The sequence below is a fragment of the Aulonocara sp. 'chitande type north' Nkhata Bay genome, linkage group LG1 (genome assembly GCF_057382095.1).
Source record: "Aulonocara sp. 'chitande type north' Nkhata Bay isolate Kocher_YH1m ecotype deep benthic linkage group LG1, A_spYH_male_GT1.1, whole genome shotgun sequence".
Taxonomy (NCBI): Eukaryota; Metazoa; Chordata; class Actinopteri; order Cichliformes; family Cichlidae; genus Aulonocara; species Aulonocara sp. 'chitande type north' Nkhata Bay.
The window spans coordinates 39,845,660-39,871,353 of NC_141344.1; the positions used below are offsets into that span (position 1 = coordinate 39,845,660).

Below are 25,694 nucleotides of genomic sequence, written 5' to 3' on the forward strand. Positions count from 1 at the left end.
CTCACACAGAACATCACATCCCGGTATGGAAACAGCTGTCTTGAAAATAAAAAGCTCTTTAGAGAGTGATCTGTATGGCAGAACACTGCTGCAGGACTGCTCTCCCTTCCCTACAGGAGATTTACATCAGGAGATGCTGGACTGGAGCAACTCAGATTTTGAAGGACCCGTCCCATCCCAGCAATGAACTGTTCCAGCTTCTGAAAGGTTCCGCACCATCCGAACAAAACCGGAGAGGCTCAAGAGGAGTTTTTATCCTCAGGCCATTCATGTGTTGAATCACAGTTTCGCTACAGCTTAGAGAGTAGCTGAATCCACATGTCTTCCATTCAGTTTATGACCAAAGTAATATGCTGTGTTAGACACTCAAAAAATAACAAGGACGTTTTTGCCAAACAGTGGTTGCCGGGGGTGATGACTGACTGGTCTGTAGACCTGTGTTACTGGGACTTTAGTCGCCATTTTTCCTGCAAGTGCCATCAACGTCCTGCAAGCACTCAAAGCAACACTTTTTCCTAATGACTGGTGGCTGAGTTGCACATCAGTCTCTAGGCCAGTGTGACTGGGGCCTTATTCGCTTGATCCTACATTCACACTATGACTGTCCTATGTCCAAAATGCCAAACAAGTTAATATGATATGGTTATCCTCTGTGTGTCTGCAAAACATCAATACATGTCATAATAATTAGGGTTGCTTTTTCAAACATTTAAGCTTAGAGAAGTTTTTTGATCACAGATGTTATACTTCTACCACCATCTTTTATGTTATGGAATTCTATAGATTTCAATTGAGTGTCATGTTGCTGACTTATTATGTCTCTGGTATTAGGGCACAACCATCGATTACCCATCGGTTACAAATTCTTTACATTTCGAAAACCCATATGTCTTTTATTAAAAGTAATAAATTATGAAGAATAAATACCAAAAACATTTGCCTTTTAACAATTTATTACTAAAAATATGTAAATGTTTGTATATAAAGCTGACAAATTTCATGGGCGCAATGTCAATAGCTCAGAGTTGGTGTTCAGTTGAAGCGAACTCTCCGCATGGAGCCAATGGTGCTGTTCTGGCTGCCCCAGTCAGAGAAGTTGTTGTAATCACGCTTCTCCAGGATGTAGTGGGGTCCTCTGTAGTTGGGCTCCTGATACACCACCCACCTATATACACAGAGGAAGGTTAGATCTCTGGTAGGATACTAGTTACACTGCTCAAAGTCCAAAGGCTTCACTCGTTTAATCACTCACGCTCCTCCGAGCACACGAATGGAGGCTACTCTGTTGAGGCTGTAGCGGCTCATAAGGTTGGGGATGTCATCCTGGAGCTCCATCTTCTTACCAGAGAAACCAGCTCGTTCAAACAGCTGAGCTCTGGCAGGGTTGTTGTCCTAGAAGTCACAGAAATACACAACTGTTGAGTGTATGTGTGTGTGTGTTTTTGAATGTATTTGTTTAATGGCTCCTGCATTTTTGAATAAGCTATACTGCTGTTGAAATCGAAAGTTTTAATCATATTGGATTACTAATTACTTTAAGATAACATGAAACTTTGGAGACTGAGATAAATGTTATGTACTGGCTAATGACCTGAGGTGGATTACATTACACTACAACATACACGTTCAATCAGCAGATAAGGTGCTAAAACAGCACTCCAGTCCAGTGGTTCACAATTGTCCATCTATAACCTATAAACAGGAAGAACCTAAGTTATTTTGATCATATCCTTCAGAAAGAACATTAAAAAATATTTACAATTGCTTTGATTTACTTGTGTAATATTGCTAAAATCAGAAACACCCTGAAAAGCTGCTTCATGCATTTATTACTTCTAGGCTGGATAATGTACTTCATTATCAGATTGCTCTAAAATCTCCCTTAAAAGCCTTCAGGTGATTGAGAACACTACAGCAAGAACTACAGAGACCATATTTCGCCAATTTTAGCTTCCCTTCATTGGTTTCCTGTTAAATTTAGAATTAAATTTCAAATCCTTTTTCTCACATACAAAATCCTAAATAATCAAGCCCAGTCATATCTTAAAGAGCTATAGGACTGTGCTATCTGAACACGGCACTTTGTTGTCAGACTGCAGGCTTACTGGTGCTTTCTAGTTTTAAAAGTAGAATGGAAAGCAGAGCCTTCAGCTATTCGACTTCTTTACTATGGATTTGGCTCCCAGTTTGGATTCAAGAGACATGCATTCTCTCTACTTTCAGGATTAGGCTCAAAACTTTCCTTTCGATACAGCATATAGTCAGGTCTGGATCACTTCTATTCTATTCTATTTATATAAATCACAACAACAGTCGCCTCAAGGTGCTTTATATTGTAAGGCAGACCTTACAGTAATACATACAGAGAAAGGGGACTGAAGAAGAAAAACTCAATGCATCATGGGAATCCCCCAGCAGCCTACACCTATGGCAGCATACCTAAGGGAGGATGCAGGGTCACCTGATCCAGCAAAAAGGAAAATTTTTGAGACAGTCTGTCTGCTGAATCCAAACTGAAGAGGGGCCTGAAAGCTGAAGGCTCACTGATCTATACGACTGGGCTCAGTGAGCCTGAACCATTCTTTAGTTATGCTGCAAAGAGGCTGTGGGGGCGCTTTCCATGATACACTGAAGGTTTCTTGTTCGCTCATCTATTTTGACTCACTGTGTCTTTATACAACACAACTTACTGTATTTAATTAGCAGTTATTAAAAACTGACTCTCTCTCCCATAGTGTGTCTTTTGTCACTCGGTTCTCTTCTTTCCCTCCTCATCCCCAACCAGCGAGCTCAGATTTTCTGCTGGAGCTTTCTTCCTGTTAAAAGGAAGTGTTCACTTGCCACTGTTGCCGATTGCTTGCTTATGGGTGTCATGTGATTGCTGGGGATTTCTTTCCAACAATTTAGGGTCTTTATCTACCGCTGTGAGGCCACTGTTATTGTGAAATAACAGATATGGTTAAAAGAAAAACAAATTGAAATTGAATTGAATTAACAGACAACCATTCCCACTAAAGCTGGTTAGCTGGTGTCTGTGGACTGAGAGAACCAGCACACTGTTGTTAAGGCTGATTTCTTCTTTTGTAAGTTTTCTTCTAATGCTGCAATTTTTTAAATACAAATTTGTAAAATGGTGAGACAAAGTGCCGCTGAATACTGGAGTATATCTTTAGAAATAACCACAGATAAAATCTTTTTAGTATGACTTTTGCTAAACCAAAAAATATTAAAACATTATGTATTAGAATAATCAAAATGTAATTACTTTAAATTACTTATTATGTAACTATTAAGCTGCTTTTTTGTTCATCACAAAGTTAGCTCAATATACATTATTTACCAACACATTGTCTTTGGATGTAGAAAAATACCATCTTCTATGACATTAGCACTGTGCATTAGTCATTCTTCACAAAAACAAGTAAAATGTCTGCATAATTATTAAGACCAAAACAATCTGTTTTAATCCTGGAATCCACCATAAATAGCTCTGATGTATTTCTGTAATCTATTTTATCTCTTTTATTCAGTTGCTTGTCAGCAGTACAGCAGATATGGAGCGCATACTGCATGTTGAGAGCGCTTCTTTAAAAAGGTCGAGACAGAAGAAGATCTGTATGTTCTGTAACTAGTGTGCGTTTCTGTGTTCCACCTGTTTGACAGCACGGACAGAGGAGATGTGGTCCACTTGGGCACACCACCTATCGTAGCAGTTGTACTCGCCCCTGTCTGACATGTCCCATAGGTACTGACGTCCCCGGAAGTTTTCATGCTCATAACCCACCCATCTTTAAATGAGAAGAGAGAGAGTCAAAAATCAATGTGGCAAAGGCAAAAACAACAACAAAGCTAAAATAAAAATATGTTTGAAATGTTGTTTTAGATTCAAATAGGCTCTAAACAGTGATTAAACATCATTTTGATTTCATTTGCTTTTAGTGTCTGTTTATTGAAGGCCGCAGATATACAGTGGTGTGAAAAAGTGGGCTAAATGGGCTTGTTTGCTGCCTCAGGAACTAAAAGAATTGCTGTGGTAATGTGGAACCATGAATTCTGCTATCACAACATCCCGAGAGGGAATGTCTGGCCATCTGTCTGGACCTCAAGCTGAAGCGCACTTGGTTTCTGCAGCAGGATCCAAAACACACCAGCGAGTCCACCTTTGAATGGCTGAAGAAAATTAAAATGAAGACTTGGAGTGGCCATATAGGAGTAGACTAATCAAAGTCCTGACCTGAATCCAACTGAGATGCTGTGGCATGTCATTAAAAAGGAGGTTCATGCTCAAAAACCCTCCAGTTTAGCTAAATTACAATAATTCTGTGAGGACGAGTAGGCCAAGATTTCTCCACACTGCTGTAAAAGACTCATTGCCAGTTATCACAAACGCTTGATTGCAGTTGTTGCTGCTAGGGGTGGCCCAACCAGTTATTAGGTTTAGACAGCAATCACATTTTCACACAGAGCTGTTAGGTTTGGATCCCCCCCCCCCCCCCCTTAATCATAAACGCCTTCATTTAGAAACTGCATTTTGTGTTTACTTTGTCTAATGTTTAAATTTGTTTGCTGCTCTGAAACATTTAAATGTGATAAACATACAAGACATAGGAAAGTAGTTTTTCACACCACTGTAGATGCTTTCATCTGCTTTTTGGATAACCTTAGACAGCAGAGCGTGCATCAGTGGCCTGCTGCCTGTTTTAAGTAGACTTACGCTCCACTCTCCACCTGGACAGAGTTACATCTCTCTGGGAAGTTCTTGTCACTGACCCTGGTGCAGTCGGAGCTCAGGTCCAGCTTTCTGCCAGCAAAGTTTCGCTGTTCAAAAAGGGTCACCTGAGAGCAGCCGCAGCACAAAAATATGGTTACAGTTTACCCCAAACCAAAAAGCATCAAACATAGGAAGCCTGCATGAAATGGAGGTATTCCTTATTAGGAGATATTTGACAAATATTACACATGTATACCAAGTTTTAGACTTTGTGGCAGCATAACCTGTCTGTGAGGCTCCTGTGTGAGTAGCTTTTTAGTCTGACATGAACACATCTTTCAATTTTTGAATATTTTATTGAGCTAACAGTAAACAAGCAGCTATTATCTGGCTGTCAGAACCATCTGAGGTTTTTGTACTGGGAATGGAAATTTTCACAGAAGACTGTCTGAAAATATGTGACTCAAATAAGCTGATTTTATAGAGGTTTCTGGCTTTTTTTTTATAACCACTTAATTCCTAAAGAAACAAATTGTGGTTTTCGTGGTTTTTTTTTAGTGAAGATGCTAAACAACCAAGATGAAACAGATCGATTGATCAGTTTTACATAGAGATACAAAGTTCCAATAGAGCCAAAGGACAGACATTCCTCCCTGAATCCAGTTTTTATGCCAAGTCAAGCTAAAATCTCCCAGGCTTCAGCTGTAAATGTAATATATATATATATATATATATATATATATATATATATATATATATATATATATATATATGGATTCTTCGATACCCAACATCCACAATGACGGCGAAACAACTAGCAGCTCAGTATTCCAACATTCGAAAGAAGGGACTGCTCTCACAGCTAGAGATTGACGAGGTACAACACAAATGCTACGGCAAGGAGGAGTCAGGACGCCAGGTCAGGGGGGCGATATCATCACCCCCACCCGAGATTGGGTACATAGCCCCAAGTGCGATAGGAGAAGGATCGTTGAGTGCGAGAGGAACTGACCTGAAAAATAGGATCATGGCCAAGCTTGAAACCTGGATCCCCCGTAGCCGGTTACCAAGATTACGTGAAGTACCCTCAGAAGGTCTGCTAGATGATGTTAATGCAGCACTACGGGCAATACCTACAACCACGATTACCGACACTAACAAGCTGATCTACAATACGGCAGCAGTGATCAGTGAGATGCTTGGCTACAAGTTGAACAGCGACAAGGGGCAGTACCCTCCATGGAGAAGGAGGCTAGAGGGCAAGATCAAAGTAGCACGGAGGGAGGTTAGCCAACTAACGGAGTTGCAGCAAGGTGCGACAAATAAGGTGCCTAAGAAATACAGCAAGCTGTCCATACCTGAGGCCTTGGAAACTGCCAAGCAAAGACTCACAGCCTTGGCCAGCCGCTTGAGGAGGTACACCAGAGAGATAGAAGGCAGGAGAATAAACCAGCTGTTCTCCACAGAACCAGCAAAGGTGTACTCTCAGTGGCAAGGGAACAATAAGAGAACAGCACCACCAAGGCTGGAGACGGAGCAATACTGGAAGAGCATATGGGAGAAGGATGCAACCCATAACGGCAATGCTCAGTGGCTAGAGGATCTGAGGGCAGACCACAGCGACCTCCCTGAACAGGGTCCAGTAACCATCACAGTGGCAGATATCCAAGAAAGGGTCTCCAGTATGAAGAGTTGGACAGCACCAGGGCCCGACATGGTTCACGCCTACTGGCTGAAGAAGCTGACTGCACTCCACGAGCGTCTGGCAGCACAAATGAACCAGCTGCTAGTTAACGAGAGACACCCGGAATGGCTAACCGAAGGTCGGACGGTCCTGATCCCCAAGGACCCCAAGAAGGGACCGGTCCCCTCCAACTACCGACCAATAACCTGCCTCAGTACTACATGGAAGCTCCTGTCGGGCATCATATCGGCTAAGATGAACAGGCACATGGGTCAATACATGAGCGGGACACAGAAAGGAATTGGCAAGAATACCAGAGGCGCAAAACACCAGCTACTGGTAGACAGAACAATCAGCCGAGACTGCAAGACCAGACTGACAAACCTGTGCACTGCCTGGATTGATTACAAGAAGGCCTATGACTCAATGCCCCACAGCTGGATACTGGAATGCCTAGAATTGTACAAGATCAATGGGACCCTAAGAGCCTTCATCAGGAACTCAATGGGGATGTGGCGTACAACACTAGAGGCCAACTCCAAGCCCATAGCACAAGTTACCATCAAGTGCGGGATCTACCAAGGAGATGCTCTGTCCCCACTGCTGTTCTGCATAGGCCTGAACCCCCTCAGTGAGATCATTAACAAGACTGGCTACGGATACCGACTACGGAACGGAGCAGTTGTCAGCCACCTCCTGTACATGGATGACATCAAGCTGTATGCCAAGACTGAACGAGACATCGATTCACTGATCCACACTACCAGGCTATACAGCAATGACATTGGAATGTCGTTCGGACTGGAGAAGTGTAGTCGGATGGTAACAAAGAGAGGGAAGGTAGTCAGAACTGAGGGGATTGAACTACCAGAAGGCAACATTGCAGACATAGAGGACAGTTACAAGTACTTGGGGATCCCGCAGGCAAATGGGAACCATGAAGAGGCCGCTAGAAAGGCTGCAACCACCAAGTACCTGCAGAGGGTCAGGCAAGTCCTGAGGAGTCAGCTGAACGGTAAGAACAAGATCCGGGCCATCAACACGTACGCCCTGCCCGTGATCAGGTACCCTGCTGGGGTAATAGGCTGGCCAAAGGAGGAGATAGAAGCCACTGACATAAAGACAAGAAAGCTCCTTACCATGCATGGAGGGTTTCACCCCAAGTCCAGCACCCTGAGGCTGTACGGTAAGCGGAAGGAAGGGGGCCGGGGACTGGTGAGTGTCAGCACCACAGTCCAGGATGACACAACGAACATCCAAGAATACATTGGGAAGATGGCCCCAACTGACCGAGTGCTCAGTGAATACCTCAGGCAGCAGAAACCCAAGAAAGAGGAGGGAGACGAGGAACCATCATGGAAGGACAGGCCCCTGCACGGTATGTACCACCGGCAGATAGAGGAGGTGGCTGATATCCAGAAATCCTACCAGTGGCTGGACAAAGCTGGACTGAAAGACAGCACAGAGGCACTAATCATGGCAGCACAAGAACAAGCTCTGAGTACAAGATCCATAGAGGCTGGGGTCTATCACACCAGGCAAGACCCCAGGTGCAGGCTGTGTAAAGATGCCCCAGAGACAATCCAGCACATAACAGCAGGGTGCAAGATGCTAGCAGGCAAGGCATACATGGAACACCATAACCAAGTGGCCGGCATAGTGTACAGGAACATCTGTGCCGAGTATAACCTGGAAGCCCCGAGGTCAAAATGGGAGATGCCCCCAAGGGTGGTGGAGAATGACCGAGCTAAGATCCTGTGGGACTTCCAGATACAGACGGACAAAATGGTGGTGGCTAACCAACCGGACATAGTGGTGGTAGACAAACAGAAGAAGACGGCCGTAGTGATCGATGTAGCGGTTCCGAATGACAGCAATATCAGGAAGAAGGAACACGAGAAGCTGGAGAAATACCAAGGGCTCAGAGAAGAGCTCGAGAGGATGTGGAGGGTGAAGGTAACGGTGGTCCCCGTGGTAATCGGAGCACTAGGTGCGGTGACTCCCAAGCTAGGCGAGTGGCTCCAGCAGATCCCGGGAATAACATCGGAGATCTCTGTCCAGAAGAGCGCAGTCCTGGGAACAGCTAAGATACTGCGCAGGACCCTCAAGCTCCCAGGCCTCTGGTAGAGGACCCGAGCTTGAAGGATAAACCGCCCGCAGGGGCGTGCTGGGTGTTATATATATATACATGTAGAGTACCGGGTCTTTTTGGAGTACCTTGGCCGGGGTGCTTGAGGGTGCTCTACCTAAGAACTCTGTCATCCTACTCGGAGACTTCAGCACTCATGTGACAGAGAGACCTGGAAGGCCCTGACTGGGAGGAACAGCCTGCCAGATCTGAACCCAAGTGGTGTTTTGTTACTGGATTTCTGTGCAAACCACAGTTTGTCCATAACGAACACCATATTCGAACATAAGGGTGTCCATAAGTGCACATAGCACCAGGACACTCTAGGCCGCAGGTCGATTCTGGATTTTGTAGTCGTATCATCAGATTTGCAGCCGCATGTTCTGAACACTTGGGTGAAGATAGGTGGTGAGCTGTCAACTGATCACCACCTTATAGTAGGTTTGATCAGGTGGCGGGGGAGGCTGCGCTGTCAATGAGGCTGCGCTGGGAACACCTAGCAGACAATGCGAGATCTTAAATGCCCACATTTGGCTGAGCTTCAACACTATTCCAAGAGAGACTGGGGACATTGAGTCTGAATGGACCATGTTCAGCACCTCGATTGCTGGAGCTACTCCATTAATGATAACCCCCAAACCAGATGGTGGACAGCAGAGGTGAAGGGAACCATCATGCTCCAACCAGAGGGGGATCACACTCTTCAGCCTCTCCTACAGCCAAAGTCTGGAAAGGAGAGTCCATCCGTTAGCCAAACCTCGGTTGACTAACAGATGGAGGAACAATGCGGTTTTCATCTCGGTCGTGGAATACTGGACCAGCTCTTTGTCCTCTCGAGGATACTTGATGGTTCATGGGAGTTTGCCCAACAAGTCTACATGTGTTTTGTGGACTTGGAGAAGGCATTCGACCATGTCCCTCAGGGAGGCTGGCCTCTCCCTTAGAGACAGGGTGAGGAATTCAGCCATCTGGGTAGCCATGTCAAAGGATGCCTCCAGGATGCCTCCTGGGCGCCTCCTGGGTGTGGTGTACTGGGCATGTCCCAGTGGGAAGAGGCCCGGGGCAGACCCAGGACACGCTGGACAGATTTTATCTCTCGGCTGGCCTGGGAACACCTTGGTGTTAACCCGGACAAGCTAGAGGAGGTGGCCGGGGAGAGAGAGAGATGTCTGGGCTTCTCTGTTTAGGCTGCTGCCCCTGCAACCCAGCCCCGGATAAGCAGAAGAAAACGTATGCAGGGATGGATGAAGTTTGTTTGATTTAAACAACACCAAGTCAAATCATAAATGATTTTTGTTGATTTGTTTATTTTTGATAAAGTGATGTAAGATGTGATGCTAAGATTTTAAATGTCTTAAAGAATTTTAAAAGGTATGCCTTTAAGCTAATTTTTGTATAAAAATAACATTATGCTCTCTTAAACTGAAATATGTGGGTTTATATGTTAGGTGAAGGTTAAGTCGACCATTTTTTTTCTTTTGGTGTGAAAATTACTAACATGATTTCTCAATTATCAGAATAGTTACTAATTAACTTGACAATTCAAATTATGTGTCACAGATTGACTCATTTTTTAAATTCTAGTCACTTTATATTAGGAAACCCATCTATACTTTGACAAAGTAACTAAGTAATTATTTGACTCACCCTCCCACTGGACCCGTAGAAGGCACGTTGGAGCACAGACCCCAGCTTGCTGTAGATACAGAAAACTTTGAATGAATTATATATACACACACATGTAATAATCAAGACATAAACTACAGCGATCAAAGAAACTCCCCAGTCTGTGGTCTGGAACCAAAAGTCAAGACTTTAGCCTTTGAAAATGTCTTTAAAAAAAAAAAATCACTGCAGTGTTTATTTCTATTTCCAAGTCTTACATCAAATTAGTTTCATGCTTCAGATTAATTTGGATTAGCGCTATCATCTGGCACTTTAAAATGCGAGACAGTATGTGTGCATACAGCCTTCATCACTCTCCAGGTGATTTTGGGAAACTGGTGTTGGAGGCATCACAGAGAGCACAGCATGATAATCAGGAGAAACTGGCTGTAAAGCCACAGGCCCACCCACCTCAATAACACTGGTGGGTGTCTTGCTCTGTGGACTGTGGCCAGAGTAGGGCACTCTCAACATACCTGGTTTGTTGGACTAATCCTGGGACCTTAGTAAAGATGTTCATGTCAGCTCTGCGAGGCTACAATAAAGCCCCTTAAATATGGCCAGCTGAGGTGAGCGGACAAGTGCTAGAAATCTCAAAACATTTCTGTAACAGTCGTTGGGGCCCTTGTGCCTTTGATATGCTAAACCCATGTTGTCTCCTTTTTCCACAGGCGCAAACACTGCAACCACATGCAGTGCACTAAAAAACAACAACAATATACAAATGCACATAGAGCGAGCAAGTGAAACAGATGCGTGAACGCAAACACAACAAGCAGAGAGCACAGCTTCAGCACCCAAACATAAAGTGAGAGTGCAGTGCCAACAGTTTTAGTTCTGAACATTTCAGCATTTCTCAACAAAGCTCTGTAAACAAAGCATCTTATGATAATGGCTGTATTCATGCTTAGTACAGGGCCCCGCTCCACCACACTGTATTTACTGAAGTGGTCATGACCCTGAGGCTGGTGAGCTTCTACTATACGAGTGTCACCTCTGCAAACCCGACTGTAATGAAAACGTGGTATTGTTCTGATTGTTTCACCTTCTGGTTTCAGAACTCCAAGAAAAATGACCACACTTTGTATTCCTGAATCTAGCTAGAGTGGGAATCATGGGAAAATTAAGAACTTATTCATTTCAGACTGGATCTGAATCAAGTGGTGGATTTTGGTAATGTTCTTGAGTCACAGCAGGTCATGGAAAGGCCTGTCCCAGTGGAACCAGTACCTAACCTTTACCTTCATCACTCATGTGCTCTAGCAAGCTGTTTTACCTAATAGAAGGTTATCGTATGAAAATGTTGACTGATTATTTCCTGTATTTTCTAAATTAATGAATGTTTGACTTCAATGGCAATAATGATCATAATAATTCAGCATTGGGACACTAATATAGACGGTACTACCACAGACCCTACCCTTACATAGCTGTAATGGGCTAGTGGTCGTATGAAGCTAAAACAATAACGCTGAGTTGGCCGAAACATCAGCTGAAGCTGGAGGATGCATCAAGAAAAAACATGTGGCCGAGCTGAAGCACATCTATCAGGAAGATTGTACTGAAATTCTTCCCCACCTGAGTATTGTACTCAGCTACGCCAGAGACAAACTAACCCAATAAACATTACTGCTGCCAAATAGAGGTTTAACCAGTAGTCACATCCAGCAGATAACTTTTTTAATATCTTCTGATGTGTTTTGCAAACAAATTATGCTCTCTGCCATTAACTTTGCTTACAGTGTCAAAATCCCTCCTTTTCAAAAAGATCTGTTGGCCCCAGCAAAAGCTTTATGCTCACACTTCACTGCTTTCAAATGGAGAGGTATTCAGTGTGCGTCTGGTGGGGTGGGGGTTGCTGTACATGTGCTGATGAATAGCAGAAAATGTCCTGGATACTCGCCTCGGTTTTGTTTTTGTTACCATTGGCAGCGAACCAGCTAGTAACGCTGGCGAACACTGATCAGGTGGAGAAGCTTGGAGACTTTTCTTGCATTTTGGAGCAGTTTCCAACTGAGACAAATGCAGCAGGTCAGACATCTATATGTGGTTCTGAGTGAGGTGGTTGGGGCGACACAGGCTGAGCAAAGGGGAAAGTATAGGGAAAGAAACAGCACAGGAATTAAGGGCAATTTTGTATTTCTTCCCCACTCTTACTTTTTAAAATCTTCCACATCCTTGAAAAGATTTAGCAGCTTGAAATGTCAGTCATCCTAACCGTGTTGGACAAGTTGGCTTATTTTCTGTCTCTGATAGCATTTTGTGTCAGTGTGTCCTACAGCTGGCTGAAATGAAACTAGGCTCTTCTGACAATGACTGGGTGTTTCGGTGGATATGTAACTTTTTTCAGTGGATATTTAAATGATCCTGAGGTTTGGGGTTGAATTAGGATGATTTTACTCAAAACCTGTGGACACCTGACACCTGAGTGTAAGTTTCTGAGTCTTTGTTTTACTTAAACATTTATGCATGTTCTGTGATATTCCATCCTGTATAGTTCAGAGCAGACTGAAGCCTTGCAGCAGCTGCCATCCCACACATTACTGCCATTAACCCTATGAGGTCTATGTCATCACTGGTGACAAACCTAATCCTACCCTAATATGTTTGTTTGTTTTTTAATTATTCACGAGGGTACAAAGAAAATCAAAAGGTATTTATATTTTTTCCAAAAAAGTCCTTTGTGCCGTTCCAAAATATGAGTAGGATTAGTGTAATGAAGACACTACACTTTAAAAAATGAATGTGCAAGCTATGAGGATGTTAAATCTGTGCTAAAATCTGGCTAGTCAATTGTAACTAAAGACAGTGCTCTCTTTGCCAAAGATGACAATGCTGCAGTGGGGAATCCTGAGACCACACCATGTGCTTGCCTTGGTGCTATGTGTGTCAGCCACTGAGGACTTTGACTGGACAAAGAACGAGAGAACGTCCTTCTACTACGGCACCTTCCCAACTGGTAGGAAACCAGGAGACCAGCAGACCACATGCTGGACTTACAGTTCCACAGGAGAGCAATATAGTGTCCGTATATATAAAATATCTCTCTGGTATATTCAGCTAAGCTCATTTTTGTTGGTAGAATCGAGTATTCCTAGTTCCTACATGCAAATCCCAAATCCCGCACTTTTTCACACTCATATTTCTTTTTCAGTGCTCAGAGTTAAATCTTTATTATGTAACCAATTTATTAAACAATCTGTCACAAAACCAAGAAAATACAAATATCTTAGTCATCAGCAACTGGAGTTATCTGAGAATTCATAAATGAATCAAGCGTAAGATTCTTCCACTACTACTTGTTCTTCTTCTGACTTCACCCTTCAGACGTTCCCACAGCGGATCGTCTTCCTCCATCTCACCCTATCCCCAGCATCCTTCAATACAGCTATAATACATCTAAGGTGTTTCTCTTTTCCTCAGGACTGGCAGCTCATTTTCAACATTCTTTGTTTACTATATTCACCATTCCTCCTCTTTCTAATCGTGTCCATTCTGGTCACTCCTGATGAAAATCGTAATATTTTCAACTCTACCACCTCCGACTTGGCTTCCTGTCGTTTTGTCAGTAATATCATCTCTGAACTTTGTATACCATCTTTCATGTAAATTTTTCTTTCACTCTGGCCTATTCCCACAAATCCCACCTGCTACGCATCTACACCCACTCCACCCTGTCTGAACTCTCTTCTTCACCTGACTTACATTGCATTACATTACATTGCATTGCTTTGGATGGTTGACCCCATCCTCTACCTTCACTACCTCTGCTTCTTGCATTTTAACCTTTCAACGTGCCTCTCTCTCACTCACACACATGTACTCTGTCATACTTCTATGGACTTTCACTACTACCCCACCACTATCTTACTGTCCTGCACCAGCCTCACATACCTCCCCTAACTTCCTTATGCAATGCCAGGGTTCCTCTCGTGGAACCTTATCATATAGTTTCTCTAGAAACAAAGACAGAGTGAAACTCCTTCTGACCATCTGTATACTTCTTTATTAGGAATCTCAAAGCTAACATTGCACCTGCAGAGCTGTTTCTCAGCATGAAGCCTCATCCTCATCTTCCACCATTTAAAAGTTGTTTCTACTTTCACTTGCTTCTTCTTCTTGAAGTCCAAAGTCATCCTACAGAACCCATCCAGTGCTGTGTAGCTACATTCTGCTATCACTCAGACGTAGCTCACCCGTGTGCACCATCCTCCACTCTAGTATGTCACTCAGTGTTCCTCTCTCTTCTCAAATATGTTTCTACAACAGCCAGTTCCATCCTTTATGCAAAATCTGCTACCATGTGTCCTTCGGCATTTCTCTGTCTCTTGCCGAACACCTCATCACCTCTGCTTCCTTTTCCACTGATATCTGTTCCAATCTCCCCCTGGAGACTCTCTCTCCCACTTCACACAACTTACTCCCGAATTCCTTGTTTGTGGAGCACATGCACCCCTAACATTTTCCACATCACTGTTTTAATTTCCAACTTCAAACTCTTGATCCTAGCTGATATTCTCCTTACCCCACGACACCATTCACATACTCTTCCATCAAGATCACCCCTGCTGTATTTCTGTTATTATCTACACCGTGACAGAACAGCTCCGGTGCTCCTGGCCCTGCTTCTCTTCTACCTAGTTTCCTGCCTACATTATAATATCAACCTTCCTTCTCTCCATCATACATACCCCTGAACCAGTCATAATCCCCAGAGTCCCTACTCTTCCACACTTCTGCCTTTCCTTCTCTCTCACTGCCTCCTAATACAACCTCCACCTGGCCTCCTCTTCCTCCACCTTTGGTCCACAGAGTCACGTATTCCACCTGCAACCTGTCGGCCAACAACACCTCCAACTGATCTAATTGATCCATTATGGGGTGTTGATGATAATCATGTGGACAAATATCAAGTCAGCAGCCATCCTTAAGGCTGAATATACTGAACTAGACTGAAATATATACAGTATTACAGTTTGAATAGTGATGTACTCAAATAGGAAGCTCTCATAATTAAAGGAACAAAGCCTTGAACTATTTTAATTGATGTGTGGTGAAGACAGAATAAGGAAAGTTTCCCTTTTTTAAATCATATTATTAAAAATCTGATATTTTCCATGATATTGTAATTTTTTGAACATGCACTACTTGCTTCCTGGCATACATAAATGTTTTGATACTGAGTGTCTGCTCAAAAGGCTCAAAAGGCTGTGAAAAACATACAAATGCTTATTGTCTGACCAAGATTTTTCAGAACATAAATATATTATGACATTTTTCTCTTTTGCTTTTTCAATACTTATGAAGGCATGACTTTTAATTCCATATTATGCAACACTGTATAGGAAACCTATGTCTCCAGCGTTCGTTCATATCACACAATCTTCATGACAGACGGATCTTTCCTAAGTTGCCATAATTTTTTTCTGGGCACAAAATGTTATTAAAGAACAAAGTAAGAATAAAACGTTCTTAAAGTGCTCATGTTGGTTTAAAAGTTGATCGTATAATTAAACATAAATATAAAATTCTACCTTAACCTGGAAAACCGTAATGTGATCATGATTATAAGCTCAGGAGTGAATACAAAATAAAATAAGATTTGTTGATTGTTTTTTGTTCCTCTGCAGGTTTCTCCTGGGGAGTTGGCAGCTCTGCTTACCAGACTGAAGGAGCCTGGAATGTCGATGGAAAGGGAATAAGCATCTGGGATGCATTTTCCCATATAAAGGGGAAAATATTCTTGAATGACACAGCAGACTCTTCATGTGAGGGATACCACAAATTCAAGGTGACGTGGAAAAAATGGAATTTTCTTCAGTGCCAAACTGTTACACACAATATTTTATTGCTCAACCGATCTAAATGACTCGTTTCTCTTCCTCTAACATTCATTATCACAGCCTACATTACATATGGATGCATATTACAAATATAACTGTAATATAAAAATATATTTTCCGTTTTCTTGCTTTCCTTCTAATGTTTATTTGCAGCCCAGAATGTGAAGGAATAGCTTTTACACTAAAGGTAACATTTTCAAAAGGTGTCAGACTCCTGACAGTGAATAAAGTAAAAGTAAATATTAAGTAAAAGATCAACATGAAAGTAAGTAAATAAAATAAAAGAGTGGTCTTACATTCAAATCAAACCACAGACTCCAACATAAGCCACATGACTTATGACTCCTACACCCCAACCAACATCCAGAACTGTTATAGTTAGAATGGAAAATATGTTTTAGGAATTTTAGGAAACATTCAATCTGATTACAGCTTTATCTGAAGATAATATAAAGTAGACCTGTTTCATATGTTATCAGACAAAGACTCACATCTAAAGACATCGTCTTTTGTGATTTATTTAAAGAAATATTTCCTGCTGTCTGTCTTTAAGGACGATATTGCCTTGATGAAGGACATGAAGCTGAATCATTATCGTTTCTCCATTTCCTGGCCAAGGATTTTACCCACTGGACTGAAAAGTAAGCATAAATCTGACATCTGACATCATTTAAAAATGTATATATCTGAAATTTGCACAAAAAATTAGGACATTTGTATTTGCGTGATTTTTTCTTAGTTGTAACAATACTTCATTCCCTTTGAAAATCTATTTATTTCCTCTTAAATTGTGCCACACGTGTAAGGAAAATGCATTTGTGGGTTGAGCAGTAGAGCTGAATATGGCGGTTGCATCCATGATAAACTTGCCAGTATAAACAGCTTATTCTGCTATGGACTCTTACTGTGAGCTTATGATAATCTAAGACTCACCCGGATAGGGACCAAGCCATTGGGCAACTTAAAGAATGTGTTGCACAAAACCAAGTGTCAGCAGTATTATAGTTTCATAGAACAGAGGATGTCAGAGGTTGTGAAGCGGACATCCCAAAAAGATGACACCGGCATTTAGGAGCCATAAACAGAGCTCTGGTCTAATAGGGCTTCCAGGAAGCCTACCATGACTGCCTTTCACCATCAGGCCCAGTTTTGCTGGTGTCTGCACCATGAGCACTGGAACTTCAACATGTGGAGGAACAATATGTTCACCGAATAGTCCAGATTCCCCCTGCAGCAGTTGGATTGTGGGGTCAAAGTGTGGATTGATTGTTGCACTGATAGGGTAACAGCGTTAGGTGGTGTAAGTGTGATGGTTTGGGGCGGCATCTCCCTCACTGAATAAACAAGGCTTATCATCACTGGAGACAATATCAATGCAGAATGATATTGAGATGAGATGTGGCACCCAGTGGCAATCCCACATCTCCACAGTTCAGGTCTGAAGTCCATCTTCCTCCAGTCTGTGACCGAGCTGGTGTTCAGCCTGACAACGAGGTGCCTGGGTATTGTAGCTGTGTATGGTTCTTCATGCTACTCAGGCCCCGGTCTGTTTAATGAAATTGCCAGTATGAACTTGCTTCTTCAGACGTCAATAATCTGACACCAAGCAAGAGTCAGTAGCAGAACGAGCTGGTTGGCAAGTTTTTCATGGATGCACAAAAACTGTGCTCACACTGTATGTGTGAGCCTCATGCTGTGGATTTCCACAACCAACAATTGCATTAGGTGTAATGTATAGTTTCCCAGCACTTTGCTCCATGTAGTGTATGTCACTTTCAATTCTTACAGGTGAAAAAATCAATGAGAAAGGAATTAAATATTACAGTGACTTGATTAACATGCTACTGGATAACAAGATCACACCCATTGTCACTCTATACCACTGGGATTTACCACAGGTAAGCACTAATATTATTGCTCAACATAGTTTCTTATCCAAAGCTATATTGTAGATACAACAGTAAAATCTATGTTACTCTCCACAGGTGTTACATGAGAAATATGGCGGTTGGCACAATATCAGCATGGTGAATTACTTTAACGACTTTGCTAACTTATGCTTTGAAAGATTTGGAAACAGAGTCAAGTACTGGATTACTTTCAACAATCCTTGGGTATGTCAGGTTAAAGAAAAATGGTTCCTTCACAGTTTGCAGTTGTAATGTAATACAGTATGCTGTGTCAGAGAGTGATTGTCAGTGTCTCGTTATTAAGTCCATTGCTGTGGAGGGATATGAAACAGGTGAACATGCACCTGGACTGAAACTGAAGGGAACAGGAGCTTACAAAGCCGCCCACCATATCATCAAGGTAGGACTGAATGACTTGTGCCCAGTTTTGCTGATAAATCTGATCATTTACCATAATTTCCAATTATTAGTTTTAATACTATGATTGCAAACTTGAAAAACAAAGGTGCTCCAAATCAGTTGCTGTCAAGATTATAATTCCATCAATTTTACCAAGAGAAGGCCAGAAAGTGCAATGGTCAGATGAAACCAAAATTAAGTTCTTTGGCATCAGGAAGCACATTAATGTCATGAAGTGGCTGAGCCAGTCGTCAAAGGTCAAATCCCTCCCAACATGTAATCAAACCTGGTGATCAGCTATAAAAATGCCTTATCGCTGCACTTGCCAACAACGATTTCATGTTTTGGTTGATATTCTGTCTCCTACATTAAAACCAAACTGTCGAGAGCTCATTTATAAGTTTGCTCACGTACATATTTTACTGAATCTGTAACTGAACAAACTTTAAATTCAGCAGAGCAGCAAATAATTATTTACCACTACTGTAATCAGTGTTTACAAAAATGCTCTTTACAATTATGTTATTATTTTACACATTTTTCTTTACCGTATGATTCCTACATGTTTTTTCGTTTATTGTGTTTTGTTAAATATTACATTAAAATTGGTCAAATATATTGTGTTGCTTATGTAGCAGTTTGTACGTTATTCTTCGTGAAGCCTCACATCTTATTTTGTTACTTTTGTTACTCCCAGAAAAGATACTGTATCTCACTGGGACCTTTGATTGAAAAAATAATGGTGAACAGACATAAGGCTAAACCTGCATCTCTATCTTTGCAACAGGCACATGCTAAAGTATGGCACACGTATGACATGCAGTGGAGAAGCAAACAAAAAGGTGAAAGGGAAAACTTTCATTCATTCATCTATATATATATATGTGTGTGTGTGTGTGTGTGTGTGTGTGTGTGTGTGTGTGTGTGTGTTTGTATTTATGTGTAAATAATATATGCACATGCATAATTTCTATCAACAAAGCTCTTGCATGTGTGCAGGCCTGGTTGGGATCTCGCTGACTGCTGACTGGGGTGAACCAGTGGACATCTCCAACCAGAGGGATATCGAAGCAGCAGAGAGATACATTCAGTTCTACTTGGGCTGGTTTGCTACACCTCTCTTCCATGGAGACTACCCACAAGTTATGAAAGATTACATTGGTATGTCAAATGCAACCATTTAGACCTTTGCAATATGTAAAAATGTCCTCACCCCAAAAAAGAAAAAGGATATAACTACATGTGTCAAGAATTTTCAAGGGAAGTTTAACGTACATCCCTTTCAAAGAGAAAAATCTCACCACGTCATTCATTTATTTTCATGAATTTCTGAATAGGAAGTAATACTTTCCAAAGCAGCTGCTGTGATCCTGGCCTTTTCAAACTCAGTGGTCAACACACACTGCTGAACTGCTAAACTGAGAAGAAGAGCTGAGCTAGAAGCTGTTGCTATACGGAGGTATATGGAAGACCTCTATTGGCAGAAAGAAGCACGGGGGGCCGGGGGTACTTTGCAAAGTGTTACATGTCTGTCTTTCGCCAGATTTTGTCACAACAGCAAAACATAGCAATTAAGAGCCTGACTTGTAGTTGATAGCAAATATGTTGTGGTCTGGAAGAAAACAGCCATGCGCTGCAGTAAGTGCTAACCTATTGTGATCTTGGGGGTTTGTGTACACACTTGTCACACAACTATGCACCTCACTTTCTGTGTGACCAGCCATGAATAAGTCACCACGAATGCTTTTAACCTGAGTGAATGCACTATTACCTCCGCTGGTAGATTAATTCCTATATTCCAGTGTCATCATGTGTAGTAGCTGTACACATGCTAGTTTGAACAGAATACTGAATCAATCAAGATCCACTATGTAACACTTCTCTTTGTTTGCATAAGAGGAAGTTGCATACTCAGTATTTAGTGCATTGTAATTTTAGCGTGACTTCAGTCTGATATTATGCTCCTTATGTTCCCCCACCCCTGCTGTCATTGATGCCTTGCATATAGCTTCACTTAGTTTCACAGTGTACTAAATTTCTTCAGGCAGGAAGAGTGGCCAGCAGGGTCTGGGAGCTTCGCGGCTGCCCGTCTTCTCTCCTCAGGAGAAAAGTTACATCAAGGGCACCTGTGACTTCTTGGGTCTTGGACATTTCACAACTCGCTATGTCACTCTGAAGAATTACCCATCAGGAGCTGGAGACAACTATTTCTCTGACCGTGACCTTGCTGAACTGGTTGACCCACAATGGCCTGACCCTGGTTCTGAATGGCTCTACTCCGTTCCCTGGGGCTTCCGACGCTTGTTGAACTTTGTTAAGGTACACATCCTGATTACTGAGCTATTCAAATTAAAACTCTAGCTGTATTTGGGGGAAACTGGGGCTTTGTGTGAAACCACTGCATCATGGACATATTCACAGTGAAGACTGGATGAACTGATCACTCATGACAAGTTCATGTATGGCAAATGTATCAGCATTATATAAATTGTTGATGTCTTTCTGTTGTGAACCTGGGTGATACTGTATTCATTTGAAATATAGTTTTTCAGCAAATATAATAACAAAAATATGTGATATGGCATCTCACTAACAGACTCAGTATGGAAACCCCATGATCTATGTGACAGAAAATGGCGTGTCAGAGAAAATGCTGTGCACCGACCTTTGTGACGACTGGAGGATGAAGTACTTCAAAGACTACATCAACGAAATGCTCAAAGGTGAAACCCAGGAAGACGTCACTGTCTCAAAAACTGCCTATCAAATATCAAACCTGTGTACATTAGATATGATGTCAATCAAACGAGTGTCCACGATTCGACTTACAGCGATAAAAGATGGGGTCAATGTGAAGGGGTACACGGCCTGGTCTCTCCTCGACAGCTTTGAGTGGGATGAAGGCTTCTCTGAGAGGTTTGGGCTCTACTACGTGGACTTCAGGAGCAAAAATAAGCCACGCTACCCAAAAGCTTCTGTCCACTACTACAAACGCATTATCAGCTCAAATGGCTTTCCCAATCAGAGAGAGGTAAACGCTACACACTTCATGCTAAAAGTCCCCCATGGAGGTGAAGACACTATGCTTAAACAAGGGCTTGTTTGGGCTTTACAGGTTGAAAGTTGGAAGAGGAAAGCTGTAGAGACGTGCTCCTCCAGTAACCAGCTGCTGGCTGCAGGTTAGTATAATGAAGTAGTGCGTGGGCTGTAAAAAGCTTGGTGGGGCCAAACAAAGGAAAATTCAGTCTGAAGCTTGTTTTTGTCTCATCTAACAGGGTTTTTCTTTGTTTTGCCCCTCCAGCTAGAAGAAAGTCAAAGGAAAATCAGGAACTTGCAGGAATGGAACAGGCTTGGTCAATCCATGATGAAGTTTAGGTACATACTTTGATGCTGTGTGAGATTAATGTGATTCTCCCAGCTTTTACTGAGTCAAAACACATTTCAGCAACACATCAGGTACAGATAGGAGCCTTAGAATATGCGAGGGTGTTATATGTAAGCTTTAAATTTACATTTCACGTGGTGAGCGGTCCTTAACTTTGAAAATAATTTCTCCATCCTGTCTTTCTTTCCCCGTCTCCAGTACTGTTACATAATAACATCTTTTTCTCTCACAGCGATTGCACCTTTAGAGAGCAGACACATTTTGGACCAAACTGCACAGAAACTGTGCGTTTGGTTGTGTGTTTGGGATTTTGAGCTTCACTCCCTTTATGCTCACTCGTCTTCTGCTGTACTGCAGCCACTTTTACTTACATCTGCACCATAAACAAATCACAGGGATGAGAAGGGAAAAAGGATATCAGGATTTTTTTTATTACTCAGCAAATATTGCCATACTAGCAGGACACAAAAAATGAACTAATCTGCTTATTAGATTGAAATTAATTAAAGGGGCCGGAACGCTATTCCACATCCTTCCAGCTCAGTTTAAGCCCTGCTCGCACATTTGACAATCACTTAATTAAATTAATCACTCCTAACATTATATAACACTTAATATGTTACAATTAATATTTATTTTATTTGTATTTCATTTGCACTGTATGTTCTTTGTTCAGATTAGTCAGCCACCAAGCTCATGCACAACATAATGTCACAACAATGCTGAATATCCTCGTAGGTATTTTAGAGTGCAGATGGTGGTGAACTCCACAATAGAACGAGTCACACAAGTTAAGGAAAAGCTGCTGAATAGAATCATCTTACACCAGGAATGAACCCATATTAGAAATAGCCAAAAGTAATACAGTCAGAGCTTCACACCATAAACATATTCAACACGTATTTCTACATTTATATTTAGTTGTATTTGTAACTCTAGGTATTTGTTACAGTTTTATCATTTTCTTTGTAAAATTGGTATAATATGTTCATGCTGAAGTATATAAAGGGTTTTTCTGATCCTCACCACCATAGCATCCCATCTTATCATTCTGTTAAAAGAGTGCTGTGCTTTTGCACTAAGGAAAAAATTATTTTTTATAGTACACAACTAAATCAAAAATCTAAGTAAGCTGGGGCTCTAAATGTATTGTGTATTATTGTAGGGTCTACCTTACAATATAAAATGCCTTGAGCTGAATAGATAAAGCTGAATTGAATAAATGGCGATACACTAACTCTTGGTTCCATGTACGCGTTGCAGATCCATTGATAGGCCACATGGAGATGGTAACAGAGATTGTGGTTCCCACTGTGTGTACACTCTGCATCCTCATCAGTGCGGTTTTCTTCATGTTCCTGCTGCGTCGACGCCTCTGAAAAGTGCACGCAGTCACATCATTGAGAGCTCACAGATAAAGAAAATAATCTAAGCTTTGCTTCCATGCTGTAAACGTGTATCCTGTCTCAAGCTTATTGCTGATTTAACTGTCCTGCTGCTGCTTTGAAAAAGAAATGTTTGGGGGTCATCATGAAAAATCCAAAAGCAAACGTCTGTCGCCATGTGAGACTGAAATCCAGATTTGTGCTCGATTATTTCATTAATCAGTTGACCCTGTGTGATTTGAAATAGCTGTATTGGCTGCCCAAGTTCATTTTAGAGAGGTGTTGGCTTGTGTCCATAAGTTTCTAATAAGATTGACGGGGAGAAGGTGATGTCCATGCTGTGGTCATGAAACTTTGATTAAATATATTTTTAAGAATTCAATGGTGAGTGAATATTTAGGTTCATTTCCTTTGTTATTACTTTATCTTATGAAAAACAACCAATGTAAAAATGTAATAAAGGAGCCCAATGCGCTACCACCCAGTAAACTTTAATCATCTTTCTGATGCGGTCCAGTGTCAATGGCATTACCTGCACAGGTGTTCCTAATAAATAGATCAAAATGCTTTCAATTTAAGCATCAGTAAATTGTTGGTTCTTGATGAACAGTTTGATTTATAATTTTATTGTTGCTCATTTGTATCACGTTGTGTTTATTGTGTTTTCTTTTGCTCCTTTTGAGTAACAAAAATCAAAAATAATTGTAGTGAGCAGGTAGAGCCTGGAGGGATACGCATGGGAAACAACAGGAATATAAGTCGCTTTGAGACAGACTGCGTCTTACATCTAGCCAGGTGGGGTGGAGGGGGTGACAATAGCAGCAAAGGTGAAAGGGAAGGGTTACAATAAGGTAGCGAGACCTGTTGTGATGTATGTTTTTGCAGTTACGGACAGCGACAGGATGGAAACGTGCATATCAGAAGGACAAACTCAGGTTGAGGGGCTTGCAGGCAAGGCTGAGATGGACATGTTTAAAAGTGGATATACGGGACTTAGGATGTTGAACGATCAAGCTACCATGGAAGAGGAAGACCACAGAGAAGACGCATAGATGTAGATGCATGGATGTCGAAGGACGACATCTCTGTCGGTGTAGGGTAAGATGGAGGTAGATGATCTGCTGTGGCAATTCCTAAAGGAACAGGCTGAAAATAATAATATGAGCTCTTTATCATTTTTTGATTACTTCAAAACTTGAACTGGAAAAGAAAAGCTGTAGAAAACGACCTGCTGTACTTCAGAGACTCCTGCTGGCTGAACAGGCTTTCAGGCTTCCTTCTGTTCCTGCACTGTAATCATGTATTTTTATTGTATGAAAACCCCAAACACTGAGTCAACCACAGACGGACAGAGATTTTTATATGTGCTGATGAGCCTGAAATATAATGGTGTCTCAGGCAGATGATGCATAACATTGATTTAGGCAGCTGGAATCAGTTTTTAGTGGAAAAATGGTAAATAGACTGGTTCTTAGATACAGTTGTGTTTTCCTACTGAAGCACTCAAAGTGTTTTATAAAATGTTTCATTCACACATGTGAATGAAACATAACATCTCATTGTGCAACTCTATTAGATAATATATTTACAAATATAATAGAAGGAAAGATAAAAAGTGGGCTGTTAATCAATGATATAAGTGACCATTTACCAGTCTTTGCATCGTATAATTGCCATTATAAAGTGAACAACGATGGACATAAGATTATTTACAAAAGAATAAGAACAGAGAAGACCTTAAATTGTCTTAGAAATGAACTTTTAAAGCAAGATTGGAATATTGTATATGAACAAACAGAAGTTAATAAAGCTTACGAAGGATTTTTAAGAACATTTAACACATTACTTGATAAAAACTGCCCAGTAATTGAAATCAATAGGAAACACAACTATGCAGGAAGACCATGGATGACAAAAGGACTACAAAATGCCAGCAAAAAAAAGAATACCCTATATCGAGAATTCATAAAAAAGAGAACAATAGAAACTGAAATGAAGTATAAAACTTACAAAAATAAATTAACTAATATAATGAGATCCTGTAAAAGAGAGTATTACATTAAAAGGTTAGAACACAATAAAGATAACACAAGAGATATATGGAATGTATTAAACAGAATAATCAAAAATGAATCAAGGAATAATGATTACCCTGGGTACTTTATAGAAGGGACAAGAAGTATTAATAACATGGAGGAGATAGTAAATGGCTTTAATGAATTCTTCGTAAACATAGGGCCAAAACTGGCAGAAGAAATAAAGGTTGATGGAATAGAAAGGGACACTGGTGAAAATATTGAAAGGAATAGTAGCTCAATGTTTTTAAGAGCAGTGGAAGAGAAAGAGATTTATGACATGGTTAGAGGACTTAAGAACAAAACCAGTACAGACTGGAATGATATTGATATGGTAACGGTAAAGACAGTTATTGATGGTATCGTAAAACCATTAAAATATATATTCAACTTGTCGTTTCAAAAAGGAGTTTTTCCACAAAAAATGAAAGTTGCTAAAGTTATTCCCATTTACAAAACCGGTGAAAGACATAATTTTACAAACTATAGACCCGTGTCAATACTCTCCC

General features: G+C 41.4%; 2 protein-coding genes across 4 annotated transcripts; one reads left to right on the forward strand and one right to left on the reverse strand.

Moving 5' to 3' along the window:
* Positions 1 to 935: 935 nt before the first annotated feature.
* Positions 936 to 10,737, reverse strand: crybgx (crystallin beta gamma X). The gene is made up of 6 exons (XM_086299771.1): positions 10,665 to 10,737; positions 10,171 to 10,219; positions 4,715 to 4,836; positions 3,653 to 3,788; positions 1,253 to 1,392; positions 936 to 1,165 (listed from the first exon to the last, which is right to left on the reverse strand). The coding sequence occupies exons 1-6, from the start codon at positions 10,706 to 10,708 to the stop codon at positions 1,033 to 1,035; spliced, it is 624 nt and encodes a 207-aa protein (XP_086155897.1). The 5' UTR covers positions 10,709 to 10,737; the 3' UTR covers positions 936 to 1,032.
* A 1,366-nt stretch (positions 10,738 to 12,103) lies between these two features.
* On the forward strand, positions 12,104 to 23,867 carry LOC147339544 (lactase-like protein). Of its 3 annotated transcripts, XM_086299803.1 has the most exons (15): positions 12,104 to 12,219; positions 13,015 to 13,147; positions 15,819 to 15,979; positions 16,585 to 16,672; positions 17,820 to 17,929; positions 18,017 to 18,145; positions 18,246 to 18,341; positions 19,128 to 19,182; positions 19,340 to 19,501; positions 20,385 to 20,659; positions 20,937 to 21,063; positions 21,172 to 21,371; positions 21,456 to 21,519; positions 21,642 to 21,715; positions 22,989 to 23,125. In XM_086299803.1, exons 1-14 carry the CDS (start codon positions 12,211 to 12,213, stop codon positions 21,713 to 21,715), a joined length of 1,683 nt encoding a protein of 560 aa, XP_086155929.1. In that variant the 5' UTR covers positions 12,104 to 12,210; the 3' UTR covers positions 22,989 to 23,125. The 3 variants fall into 3 exon arrangements, with proteins under 3 accessions (XP_086155929.1, XP_086155910.1, XP_086155919.1); XM_086299784.1 differs by lacking the exon at positions 21,642 to 21,715 and having other exon boundaries at positions 22,989 to 23,867; XM_086299793.1 differs by lacking the exons at positions 12,104 to 12,219; positions 21,642 to 21,715 and adding an exon at positions 12,253 to 12,618 and having other exon boundaries at positions 22,989 to 23,866.
* Positions 23,868 to 25,694: the final 1,827 nt, after the last annotated feature.